The sequence below is a fragment of the Chionomys nivalis genome, chromosome 15 (assembly GCF_950005125.1).
Source record: "Chionomys nivalis chromosome 15, mChiNiv1.1, whole genome shotgun sequence".
Taxonomy (NCBI): Eukaryota; Metazoa; Chordata; class Mammalia; order Rodentia; family Cricetidae; genus Chionomys; species Chionomys nivalis.
This window is the reverse complement of record NC_080100.1, coordinates 66,704,924-66,717,139: the sequence shown is the minus strand read 5'-3', so window position 1 is coordinate 66,717,139 and position 12,216 is coordinate 66,704,924. Positions and strand designations below refer to the sequence as shown.

Below are 12,216 nucleotides of genomic sequence, written 5' to 3'. Positions count from 1 at the left end.
TTATATATTTTGGAGATCAGACCTTTGTCTGATGTGGGGTTGGTGAATATCTTCTCCTGTTCAGTAGGTTGCCTTTTTGTCTTAATGACTGTGTCCTTTGCTTTACAGAAGCTTCTCAGTTTCAGGAGGTACCATTTATTCATTGTTGCTCTTATTGTTTGTGCTACTGGGGTTATACATAGAAAGTGGTATCCTATGCCCATGTATTGCAGGCTACTTCCCACTTTCTCTTCTATCAGGTTCAGTGTGGTCGGATTTATATTGAGGTCTTTAATCCATTTGGACTTGAGTTTTGTGCATGGTGATAGATATGGATCTATTTTCATTCTTCTACAGGTTGACATCCAGTTATGCCAGCACCATTTGTTAAAGATGCTTTCTTTCTTCCATGTATAATTTTAGCTTCTTTGTAAAAAATCAGGTGTTCATAGGTTTGTGGGTTAATATCCAGGTCTTCAATTTGACTCCATTGGTCAATATCTCTGTTTTTATGTTTTCATTACTGTAGCTCTGTAATAGAGTTTGAAGTCAGGGATGGTAATGCCTCCACAAGTTTCTTTATTGTATAGGATTGTTTTGACTATCCTGGGTTTTTTGTTTTGACTATCCTGGGTTTTTTGTTTTTCCATATAAAGTTGATTATTGTTCTCTCAAGGTCTGTAAAGAATTTTGTTGTGATTTTGATGGGGATTGCATTGAATCTATAAATTGCCTTTGGTAGAATTGCCATTTTACTATGTTGATCCTACCAATCCAAGCACATGGGAGATCCTTCCATTTTCTGGTATCCTCTTCAATTTATTTCTTCAAAGACTTAAAGTTCATGTCATATAGGTCTTTCACTTCGTTGAAAGTGTAACCCCAAGATACTTTATGCTATTTGTGGCTATCGTGAAAGGTGATGTTTCTCTGATTTCCTTCTTTGCTTCTTTATCCTTTGTGTATAGGAAAGCTACTGATTTATTTTTAGTTGATCTTGTATCCTGCCCCATCACTGAAGGTATATGATAGTGTACATAAGTGACCCCAAAAACTGTAGCAGAGAACTCCTCCTCAGCTCTTAACACTTCTTAATTGCCAAAGTTTTTTCAGTGGGTGCAAGCTGTGAGATTAGGAGTAGGATTTTGAGAAGCAATGCAGAATGCACAGTTCCAGTTATCAAACAAAAGAACGAGGGTTCTGAAGCACACACCTAAACAACTCTCAGGAGTCAGTCATTACTTGAGAAGTTTTGTAGAAAAGATCTCATGTTCACAAAAGACCCTGGGTTTGTGACATAGCAGAAAGTGACCTGGAATTTCTGATTTTCTGAAGTACTGAGATTACAGGCGTCATCTCCACACTTGTGTTTGCCATGAAGATTGTACATGCTAGGCAAGTGCTCTACCAACAGAACCAGACTCCACAGCTCTTCTCTAGGACTTTCAGTTCCCTGGCATTATATCCGATCTTGTCTAAAAGTTAAGGGCACCAAGGTTGTATGCATTCTTTCCCCCTTTGATCTATCGAGCACATGCCAAGAGGTAAAGACAAGAAAAGGTAAAGTTATTGACTTCCCAAGTGGTCTCTTCTTTATACCACTGAAATCTATTCCACATTTTAAGGGCTATGAATCCTGCCATTGATTTTTCACAATTGGTCACAAAGAGAGAGAGAGAGAAAGAAAGAGAAGGAGAGAGAAAGAGAGAGAGAGAGAGAGAGAGAGAGAGAGAGAGAGAGAGAGAGAGATATTACCAAGTCCTGGTGGTACTCTCTTTTAATCCTTTAGTCATATTATTCAGGAGGCAGAAGCAGAGTTTGAGCCTTACCTGGTTCCAGGACAGAGCAAGTTCTGGGACAGCTAGGGCCATGCAGAGAAACTCTGTCTCAATCCCATCCCACCCCCAGAAAGTTTAAATACAGACTAGCACTTAAGACAACTAGAGTAGTTCCTGCTGTAGGTAGTTGTCATTTTCAAATGTGCAAGTGATAATTGTGGTCATCATCACCAAAGTGGTAATTATCACCACCATCATCATCACATCCCTTGAGTAGCTGTTCTGTCCTGCTGTAGCCACTCTCCATCAGTGGAGTCACTAAGGCCGCCATCCTCAATAGTTGATATGACCGGGCTCATGAGGGAATGTAGAAAGGACAGACACATGGACACACATACAGAAAAGCTGTATGCTCTGGTTGATATGAAATGGGAGACTCAGTGTGTTTATTTTATATATCCAAAATGAGGAGATAGGTCTTTGTATACACCTGTGTAGGGAGGCAGGTTCACGGCATACAAGATAAGAAGGCAGGCTCGTGTTATACAGCTGGATAAGGATGCAGGTTCATGGTATACAGCTGGATAAGGAGGCAGGTTCATGGTATACAGCCGGATAAGGAGGTAGGTTCATGGTATACAGCTGGATAAGGATGCAGGTTCATGGTATACAACAGGATAAGGAGGCAAGTTCACAGTATACAGCTGGATGAGGAGGCAGGTTCACGATATACAGCTGTATAAGGAGGCAGGTTCACAGTATACCTCTGGATAAGGAGGCAGATTCATGATATACAGCTGGATGAGGATGCAGGTTCATGGTATACAGCTGGATAAGGAGGCAGGTTCATGGTATACAGCTGGATAAAGAGGCAGGTTCATGGTATACAGCAGGATAACAGGTTCATGGTATACAGCTGGATAAGGAGGCAGGTTCATGGTATACAGCAGGATAACAGGTTCATGGTAGATAGCTGGATAAGGAGGCAGGTTCATGGTATACAGCTGGATGAGGATGCAGGTTCATGGTATACAGCAGGATATGGAGGCGGGTTCATGGTATACCTCTGGATTAAGAGGCAGGTTCATGGTATACAGCAGGATATAGAGGCCAGTTCATGGTAGACAGCTACAAAATATGGCAGGTTTAGGTATTCTCTGTAGATTATTCCTTGACTGTTTAGTCTCAGGGTGTAGTGACGTGGAGGAGGAAGCTGTGGTTGATAGTTTCTGTAGACATTGTCAGTATCTCCACGCAGACTGAGGAAGGCTCTGGCAGTCCCCATGAATCTGAGATACTGGGATCATTAACGTGGCCGTGCTCCTGTCAGCAGTGCACATTCACTCCAAACTGCATCTGCTTCTCGTACATTTAGTTAGAACTTTCTCTGTCCCCACACCATTTCATCATAGAAGTCCTATGTTTACCTCCCAGTGCCTGGACCTGTGTAGTCTGTTGTGGCCCACTGTTATCAAGGACAGTAGCCAACGCTTTTGGGTGTACCTGCAGGCTGTGCATCACACTGCTCATTCCACCATCTAGTAGCTTCTCTAAGACACATATTTGGTAGGATAAATGAACTTATGGTCATAAAATCTGACCAGTATGCTACCCATATCATAACTTGAGTATGATGTAGAACTCCTGGCCTGGGCTTTACAGTAAAGTTGGAAATAAGAAAAAGTGTACACTAGGAGTAGTAAGTTCACTGAGTTAAAAAAAAAAAGCATATGAGTACATAAAGAAAACTTGGAGAAACTATAAATGAGGTACTTTATAGTCATACAGCTAGGGTAAAGCTAAAAGTTCATATGATTATTCTATAAAAATCATTTGTTATGTCCATAAATAAATAAAGATTGAACCTCATTACTTCTGGATTTGAGGAATTCTTTGGGTTAATCCACAGCCCAGAAACACAGCATTTATTGGAGTATAATTTTAGTACAAACCAACCATGAATTTATTCTGTCTCCCAGGATGAAATGTATGCATTTTTATGATTTGTAAATTTCTATTCTCTTTCATATGTCATAGTAGAATTTGACATGTACACGTTTGATCACACACACACACACACACACACACACACTTTCTGTCGTTGCTCAGACTCCTCACTTTCACAGCCTACCCGCTCAAAGGACGAGTGAACATGTGCTTCTCCATATGCCTCCCACAGACTTTCAGTGCATTCATTACTCAGAGCCTGGGGACTGAAGAATGTTTGTACTATTTTATTTTTCCGCATAGTGGTTCGTTCTACTGTACATTTCAAAATCTGTGGTAAGTTAGAAGATTAAAGAACTAAGGTGCATTTCAGTGAGCATCTTCCTATCTGTTAACTGAAGGGCTTTATTATTAACCAGGTATTCAGTTACTTTATTATATGAACAAGGGACTGCCTTAAAAACACTGATTTTCTCCAATCAGTTCTCTACACTGCAAACATATGAGGAATCTCCCCTGTTTTAAACTCTCCAGTAGATACAGAGTCCCACTGTGAAGGCAGCCTTCCTGTGATCTTGCTCCGGTCTCCTTCCAGCTGTCCATCAGAAACCCTCACTGTACATTCCAGCCAAACCGTCCCCAGCTGTGTCACTACTCACGTGTGACACATAGATTGGAAAAGTTAGCCAACAAAGATATGGGTAACAATTGCCACCCGCTGCTTTTCCTCTATGGCACCCTGCAGGGCTTCTTAGGAACCCAACACCCAAGGTTCAGGAAGGAAGTAGTGATGACCATGGTGTCTTTTGGAACCAGGCTCCAAACGGGAAAGAGTCAGCACAGTAAATGGAAAGTAACTCCAACTTCCAGAGATGCTCAGCAGCCATGGTTTGACTCTACTGGCTGAGAATTTTTTTTTTTTTTTTTTTTTTTTTGGTTTTTCAAGACAGGGTTTCTCTGTAGCTTTGGTGCCTGTTCCAGAACTAGCTCTTGTAGACCAGGCTGGCCTCGAACTCACAGAGATACGCCTGCCTCTGCCTCCCGAGTGCTGGGATTAAAGGCGTGTGCCACCACCACCCGGCCTGAGAATTAAATTGCTTATTCTTCTTTCTACATCAGCCACCCATGGCAGAAATTTTCTATCTAGAACTGCCCAAATACCCAAGGAGTTACTCTTGTTTCCAGTATTCAAGGCTTCACAAAGGAAAGTCTAACTTCATCCAAAGTACAGAGTGAAGAATTTTGTGCATCAGGCAGTTATGAAATGTTCCTGATGCCATGCCAAGGAGGAAATGCTTTGAAATGCCTCATCCTTGATCCTTCTCTTTTTCTTCTCTTGCTCTAAATGCAAAGTTCTTTTCTTTTCTTTTTTGCCTATCCATGTACATGCTAACAAATCAAATCAATCAGCATCACCTGCATTATACAGTGGTAGAAACTTTGGGTGACTGAAAACAAATATACTAAAGACACTTGAGTCTAGATGGATGATGAAGTGATTTAACTGGTGAAATATTAAGTGTCGAAATGTGTGAGCTTGTCATAAATTTTTAGTTCAGAGGCCACCATGAGGAGAAAAATTTAGTGAAGAGTTTTCAGAGAAGGTGGAATTTTTGCTACAAATTAAATGGTTGTGTCTTAGGGTTACTGTGATGAACCGCCACAACCAAAAGCAAGTTGGGAGAAAAGCAAAGGGTTTATTTGACTTATACTTTCACGTCATAGTTCATTATCCAAGGAAGTCAGGACAAGACTTCAAACAGGGTAGAACCCTGGAGGCAGGAGCTGATGCAGAGGCCATGGAGGGGTGCTGTTTACTGGTTTGCTCCCCATAATTTGCTCAGCCTTCTTTCTTATAGAACCCAGGACCACCTGTCCAGGGTTGTGGCACCATCCACAATAGACTAGGCCCCCCTACAACAATAACTAAGAAAATGTCCTGTGCTTGCCTACAATCAGATTTTAGGCAAGCAGTTTCTCAATTGAATTCCCTCTTTCAGATAACTCAGCATGTGTTGAATTAACTAAAACTAGCCAGAACATATGGGTAAAATTGAGGTAAATATAGAGTGTTCACAGCTCCATGGATAAATGGTATCTGAGTTAACCCAGGATGCTATGTAAGATACTGGGATGAACACGAGGGTACCAGCAGTCAGGTTCTGGTGAAGGCCTTCATCCAGGTTGCTAACAGGAAAATTCTTGTATTTTTGTATCCTCATGGCCAAAGCAGGGCAGGATAGTTCTCTGAGCTCTTCATCTCAGAGCTCTAAACCCACTCACAACATCTCCACCTCCTGACCCCATCCTCAGATGTTACCACACTGTAATTGAAGTCGAAACCTTTGAATTTTGGAGCAACAACACATTTAGTCCATTATTACCAGCAAGTCAAGGCTAGTGTTGGATGTGTCCAAAGACAAAAAGACCTGAAGGTGATCTGAATAATTTCTGTTTCTATGAGTGTGTTTAAGGAAGCACTGCCTGTAGCAGTGCCCCCAAACCTTAACAAGAAGCCGAGTTTCCTAGACAGACTTTGTTAGGGCACAGATTTCTGTGGCCTACCCCTGCAATTTCTAATAAAAGGAAGCTGAAGAATTTAAGACAGATGTGATGATTCATACCTATAATCCCATTATTTGGGATTCCTAGGAAGAACGATTGCCTTGAGGTGGGGCAAGACTATGCGATACTGTGAGGTGAGTTCTGGGCCAACCTGAGTTTGAGAATGAGAAACAAACAAGAATTTCTGTGTATGCGTTAAGCACGTTCTCTCACGCTGCTGCTTCTCATCTGTCGGAGATTGGCAGTTGAGATGTGTCGGTTTCTAATGGCCATTCACTTAGGGAGTCATTGCTCCTCGCACACTCCTGCTTCCACACCACCCAGATCACACCGCTCCTGCCATAGAGCAGGTCTGTCTCTCGGGTCTGCTGTTGCTGTAAGTTCGTCGCTCTTGTTGTGACTTTGATACAAGCCACACTGGGGGTTCAGGAGGAGAGATGACGAATGCTGTTGATAACCCTGCTTTCTGATGCCCTGCTGCACAGGAAATGAAAGCAGTTCCCTGGGGAAGCTGATTTTCTGCTCAAAACTGATGACAGTTTAGAAAGCAGAAGGCTCTTTGTCTTGGGATTATTTCTCTTGAAGACAGTACTTAAGTAGGACACAGGATGAGTGGTAGCTTTAATTCTGATAATAGCATGTTGATTTAAGGATTTTCTTATTAAATAATTAGATCATGGCTAACCCTTCACAGAAGTTTTGAATTCCTTTAGTTTTATCAGCAATGTCAATATAAAGCATTGTTCAAAGTATTCAAAATCCCACTAGACCATCTTTCCCAAATAAGAAAAGAAGCTAATAGTATATAGTAGTCACTTGTTATGCCTTCACTGAATGAACAAATGATGACGTTCAAAAGAGATGTGTGAGTGGTTTTCTTTTCTCTATGAAAAAGTAAAGAGAAATAAAAATAGAGTTCTGTAAAATATAGGCATGGTTATTTTGTGTCAGTTTAAGGTTTGGCAGGCTACCAAGCATTAATTTACTTTTAGCTAGTTGAGATTAAATGTAATTCCTTCCTGAGCAACCCTAAAGTAAGCAAGCATGAAAGCATTTTCAGAGTAATCTGGGAGGAATTGACATTTGAAGGGGTTAGCATTACATCTTGACCTTTAGGCTATTCATTTCATAGACAGATTAACTTCATTACTCCATCTTGTCTTGCATGTTGAAAGGCCTGCATCAGCTGGAGGACTGAACGCCAAGGGCCAGTTGAAACTACTCTTATCCCAGCCATGCTGTAAGTGGAAGCTACTTCTGGAAACCCTGCTCCATGGTGATGGCCTCATACCAAGAATACTGCTGAAAAGCTCAAGTAAGTATTTGTAGTTTCAAGAAGTCCTAAACACAAAATAAAACAAACAAAACAAGTCCAACAACAGAAAAAAATCCCCAGTCATTGTCAAACTTGAATGAAACTGTTTTCCTACTTGAATATTGGACAAAGGGTGGCAACCAAACATGTACTGGCAGCCATGGACTGTCACAGCGAAGGAGTTACTGACCTGCTAACCAACCTGACTGATCTTTCTATTTCAGGACTTCCAAGTAAAAGAATGTTTATTTATGGTGCTTTCAGTCACAAGTGCCAATTTATAGACGGTATCAACTTTCATGGCTTGAAATGCCTGAGAAAACTGGAAAAAGGCAGTTACATGTTCAAAGGGCAAACCTGAATTAGATAGTAAATAAGTATAAGTTACATTAGATGAGCACTTGGAATTTTAGTCTGTCTTGAAGAGTACTTACAGACGGCAAACCAGCAGCTATGGTATACAGTCGTTTCTGCTGTGGACAGAGAAGTAAATGTCAAGAGAATTTGAGTGAATATTGAGGAGTAAGAAACCATAATCCTCTTAATTAAAATGTCTTCCCTGCCAGTACTGTTGAGGAAACAGCAAGAAGTGCTGTGTGAACACAGTGCCAAGTCCACCACTCACCTGTGCAGAGTGTTCTCACGCTTCCACATCAACATATGGATAACTCTTTAGATCACATATGAATCCGGACAGCCGAGTCCACCACTCAGCTGTGCAGAGCGTTCTCACCATTCCACATCAACATATGGATTCCTCTTTAGATCACACATGAATCCAGATAGTCGAGTTTCCTAAATCAGATTCATTTTTGTCTAGTTCCTCCCCACGTGCAGGCTCACATCCAAGTCCTTCTGCCATTCAAACTAGATGAGTTTTCCGACCTTTTGATTACACCCCATCAGGAATTCCCTTACATGGGCCACAGACCCGTATTTGTGCCCAAGTTCCTCTGTAGCTTGGTTCACTGGTCTTTCTTATCTAGAGGCCCCAAGCCACTCTGTTTCTCCCAATGTGCAGAGCCTGTTTCTGTTTCAGATGCATGAACACTCTTCATCTTGGCTTCTTATTTCTCTGAACTCCAATGCTGGCTTACTGTTGTCACTTTTGTATGTGAATGAGGGAAGTGTCCCTACATGCTACCAGCCCAAGTGTCTATAAATGGGGCCTGTGGCATTCCCTTGTCCAAACTGCTCCAGTTATTTCTGGTAAGTTTTTAGTTTTCTCACCACCACCGGGATCTCACCTGGCTATTTCAAAGTTTATAAGACATATATTTAAGCTTTATGCCATAATAGTAATGGTCATATAGAGCACTAATTCTAGAAATAAGCTTCATCTTGCTTCTTTTTATTTAGTATACAATATTCTGTGTATATGCCTACATGCCAGAAGAGGGCACCAGACCTCATTACAGATGGTTGTGAGCCACCATGTGGTTGCTGGGAATTGAACTCAGGATCTCTGGAATAGCAGGCAATGCTCTTAACCGCTGAGCCATCTCTCCAGCTCTTCATCTTGCTTCTTATATGTGATTTCAGGCTTGAGTTTAAAGTAGATAACTAGGAATTTACTTTGCGTACCTCATATACTTAACAAGTTGTGGTCCTTTAACATCTCTGAGATCTGCTGCATATGACATTTAAAATGTTTAAGCTTTCTGCAGTGATCCATGACCATTCCTAACATTGACCTTTGAAGTCTCCAAAACAATCGAGAATCCACCTGAATTGTAGTAATGCCACTAAGCTGGTAAGCACCACCCAAAGATGACTTTTGGACTACAAAGTGCTTAGGACAATTTCAAGGTTGCTAGCTGAGATGGTCCAACCAATTAGGTTCCTCCAGCCAGGATTTCATATAAGCCCTGCACCTTCCCATCAAACCAATACTAGACAATAGCTAGATTTTCTAGGACTTTACCATAACCTCAATTCTCTCAGGGTCCCCGAAAGATGCCGTGATCCCCAGACAACAGGAAGTAATTGATGTCCATATTTCTGAGAGGTGTGGTGGGTGGGTTTCGGTCTTTCAGTGGATGTTTGTCATTGTTTAACAAGTTGTTATTGATCATGGTAAGGGAAGTAACTAAGCAAAGGAAATTATATTCAGGGATCTCATTCTGAAAGGAAAAAAGGGAGTTATATAAATGATAGGATAAAAAGGTAGATTATTGAATCTACGTTCAAACTAAAAAGGCAAGCTAGTCTCAAATATTTTACATTGTTTTGATTTTTATATTGATACAAATTTAAGTTTATTTTTGTTATACTGTATATATGTTTCTGCTTTTGTTTAAGGTATTATAATTTTATAATTCTTTGTGTGTATGTGTATATATTATTTTATTTTTGTTAAAAATTTCTGCCTCCCTTTTCCCTCCCCCTCCCCCCACTCCCCACTCCCCTCCCCCTCCCTCTTCAGTCCAAAGAGCAGTCAGGGTTCCCTGCACTGTGGGAAGTCCAAGATCCTCCCCCCCTCCATTCAGGTCTAGGAAGGTGAACATTCAAACAGGCTAGGCTCCAAAGACACTTAAGGTCATGCTCAACTTCCTCAGCGATCAGGGAAATGCAAATCAAGACAACTTTAAGATACCATCTTACACCTGTCAGAATGACTAAAATCAAAAACACCAATGATAGCCTTTGCTGGAGAGGTTGTGGAGAAAGGGGTACACTCATCCATTGCTGGTGGGAATGCAAACTTGTGCAACCACTTTGGAAAGCAGTGTGGCAGTTTCTCAGGAAATTCGGGATCAACCTACCCCTGGACCCAGCAATACCACTCTTGGGAATATACCCAAGAGATGCCCTATCATACAACAAAAGTATATGCTCAACTATGTTCATAGCAGCATTGTTTGTAATAGCCAGAACCTGGAAACAACCTAGATGCCCTTCAATGGAAGAATGGATGAAGAAAGTATGGAATATATACATATTAGAGTACTACTCAGCAGTAAAAAACAATGACTTCTTGAATTTTGCATTCAAATGGATGGAAATAGAAAACACTATCCTGAGTGAGGTAAGCCAGACCCAAAAAGAGGAACATGGGATGTACTCACTCATATTTGGTTTCTAGCCATAAATAAAGGACATTGAGCCTATAATTCGTGATCCTAGAGAAGCTAAATAAGAAGGTGAACCCAAAGAAAAACATATAGGCATCCTCCTGAATATTAACCTTCATCTAGCGATGGATGGAGATAGAGACAGAGACCCACACTGGAGCACCGGACTGAGCTCCCAAGGTTATAATGAGGAGCAGAAGGAGAGAGAGCATGAGCAAGGAACTCAGGACCGCGAGGGGTGCACCCACACACTGAGACAATAGGGATGTTCTATTGGGAACTCACCAAGGCCAGCTGGCCTGGGTCAGAAAAAGCATGGGATAAAACCGGACTCGCTGAATATAGTGGACAATGAGGACTACTGAGAACTCAAGAACAATGGCAATGGGTTTCTGATCCTACTGCACGTACTGGCTTGGGGAGCCTAGACAGTTTGGATGCTCACCTTAATTGACCTAGATGGAGGTGGGTGGTCCTTGGACTTCCCACAGGGCAGGGAACCCTGATTGCTCTTGGGCTGACAAGGGAGGGGGACTTGATTGGGGGAGGGGGAGGGAAATGGGAGGCGGTGGCGGGGAGGAGGCAAAAATCTTTAATAAAGAAATAAAGAAATAAATTTTAAAAAAAAGAAATGAAAAAATTAAAATAAAAAAATTTCTGCCTCCTCCCCACCTCCCTTTTCCCTCCCTCTTCCCCCACCCCCCCTCCCTCTCCCTCTCCAGTCCAAAGAGCAGTCAGGGTTCCCTGCGCTGTGGGAAGTCCAGGTCGTCCCCCCTCCATCCAGGTCTAGGAAGGTGAACATCCAAACAGGCTAGGCTCCCACAAAGCCAATACATGCCATAGGATCAAAACCCAGTGCCATTGTCCTTGGCTTCTCAGCAGCCCTCATTGTCCGCCATGTTCAGAGAATCTGGTCTTATCCCATGCTTTTTCAATCCCAGTCCAGCTGGGCAGCTGAGGAGAGAGAGCCTGAAATATCCCCATCCTATAGCCATACTAATGAATATCTTGCATATCACCATAGAACCTTCATCTGGCGATAGATGGAGATAGAGACAGAGACCCACATTGGAGCACTGGACTGAGCTCCCAAGGTCCAAATGAGGAGCAGAAGGAAGGAGAACATGAGCAAGGAAGTCAGGACCACGAGGGGTGCACCCGCCCACTAAGACGGTGGGGCTGATCTAACAGGAGCTCACCAAGGCCAGCTGGACTGGGACTAAATTTTCTAATTCTTGAAGTGCTATTATCACACATTGTTTAAGATAATTAAGAAATGTATGTTAGTAGTTAGTCAACTATAAGAATCAAATTTATGGCCATGTTCAGTATGTGAGCAAGGTCATACAGATATATTTTATATAGATAGATGTTCTTCAAACACTTCAGAGACCTATAGAATATGGAATTTAAAATGTTTTAATAACATAATGTTTTTATGACAGTAAGACATTTCTGCTCCTGGAAGCATCAATTTTCTTCAAAATTGTCTCTTCATCTGTTTCTATCTACTGCAGATAGAAGCTTCTCTGACGATGGCTGAGAAAGACACTTATCT

General features: G+C 41.7%; 1 protein-coding gene across 1 annotated transcript in view; it reads left to right on the top strand.

Moving 5' to 3' along the window:
• Window positions 1–12,216, top strand: part of Kiaa0825 (KIAA0825 ortholog) — a 442,157-nt gene that overhangs the window by 150,261 nt on the left and 279,680 nt on the right. The window contains exon 15 of the mRNA XM_057790199.1: window positions 7,445–7,584. Coding sequence (XP_057646182.1) covers window positions 7,445–7,584 — 140 coding nt within the window. The remainder of the gene's footprint in view (window positions 1–7,444; window positions 7,585–12,216) is intronic.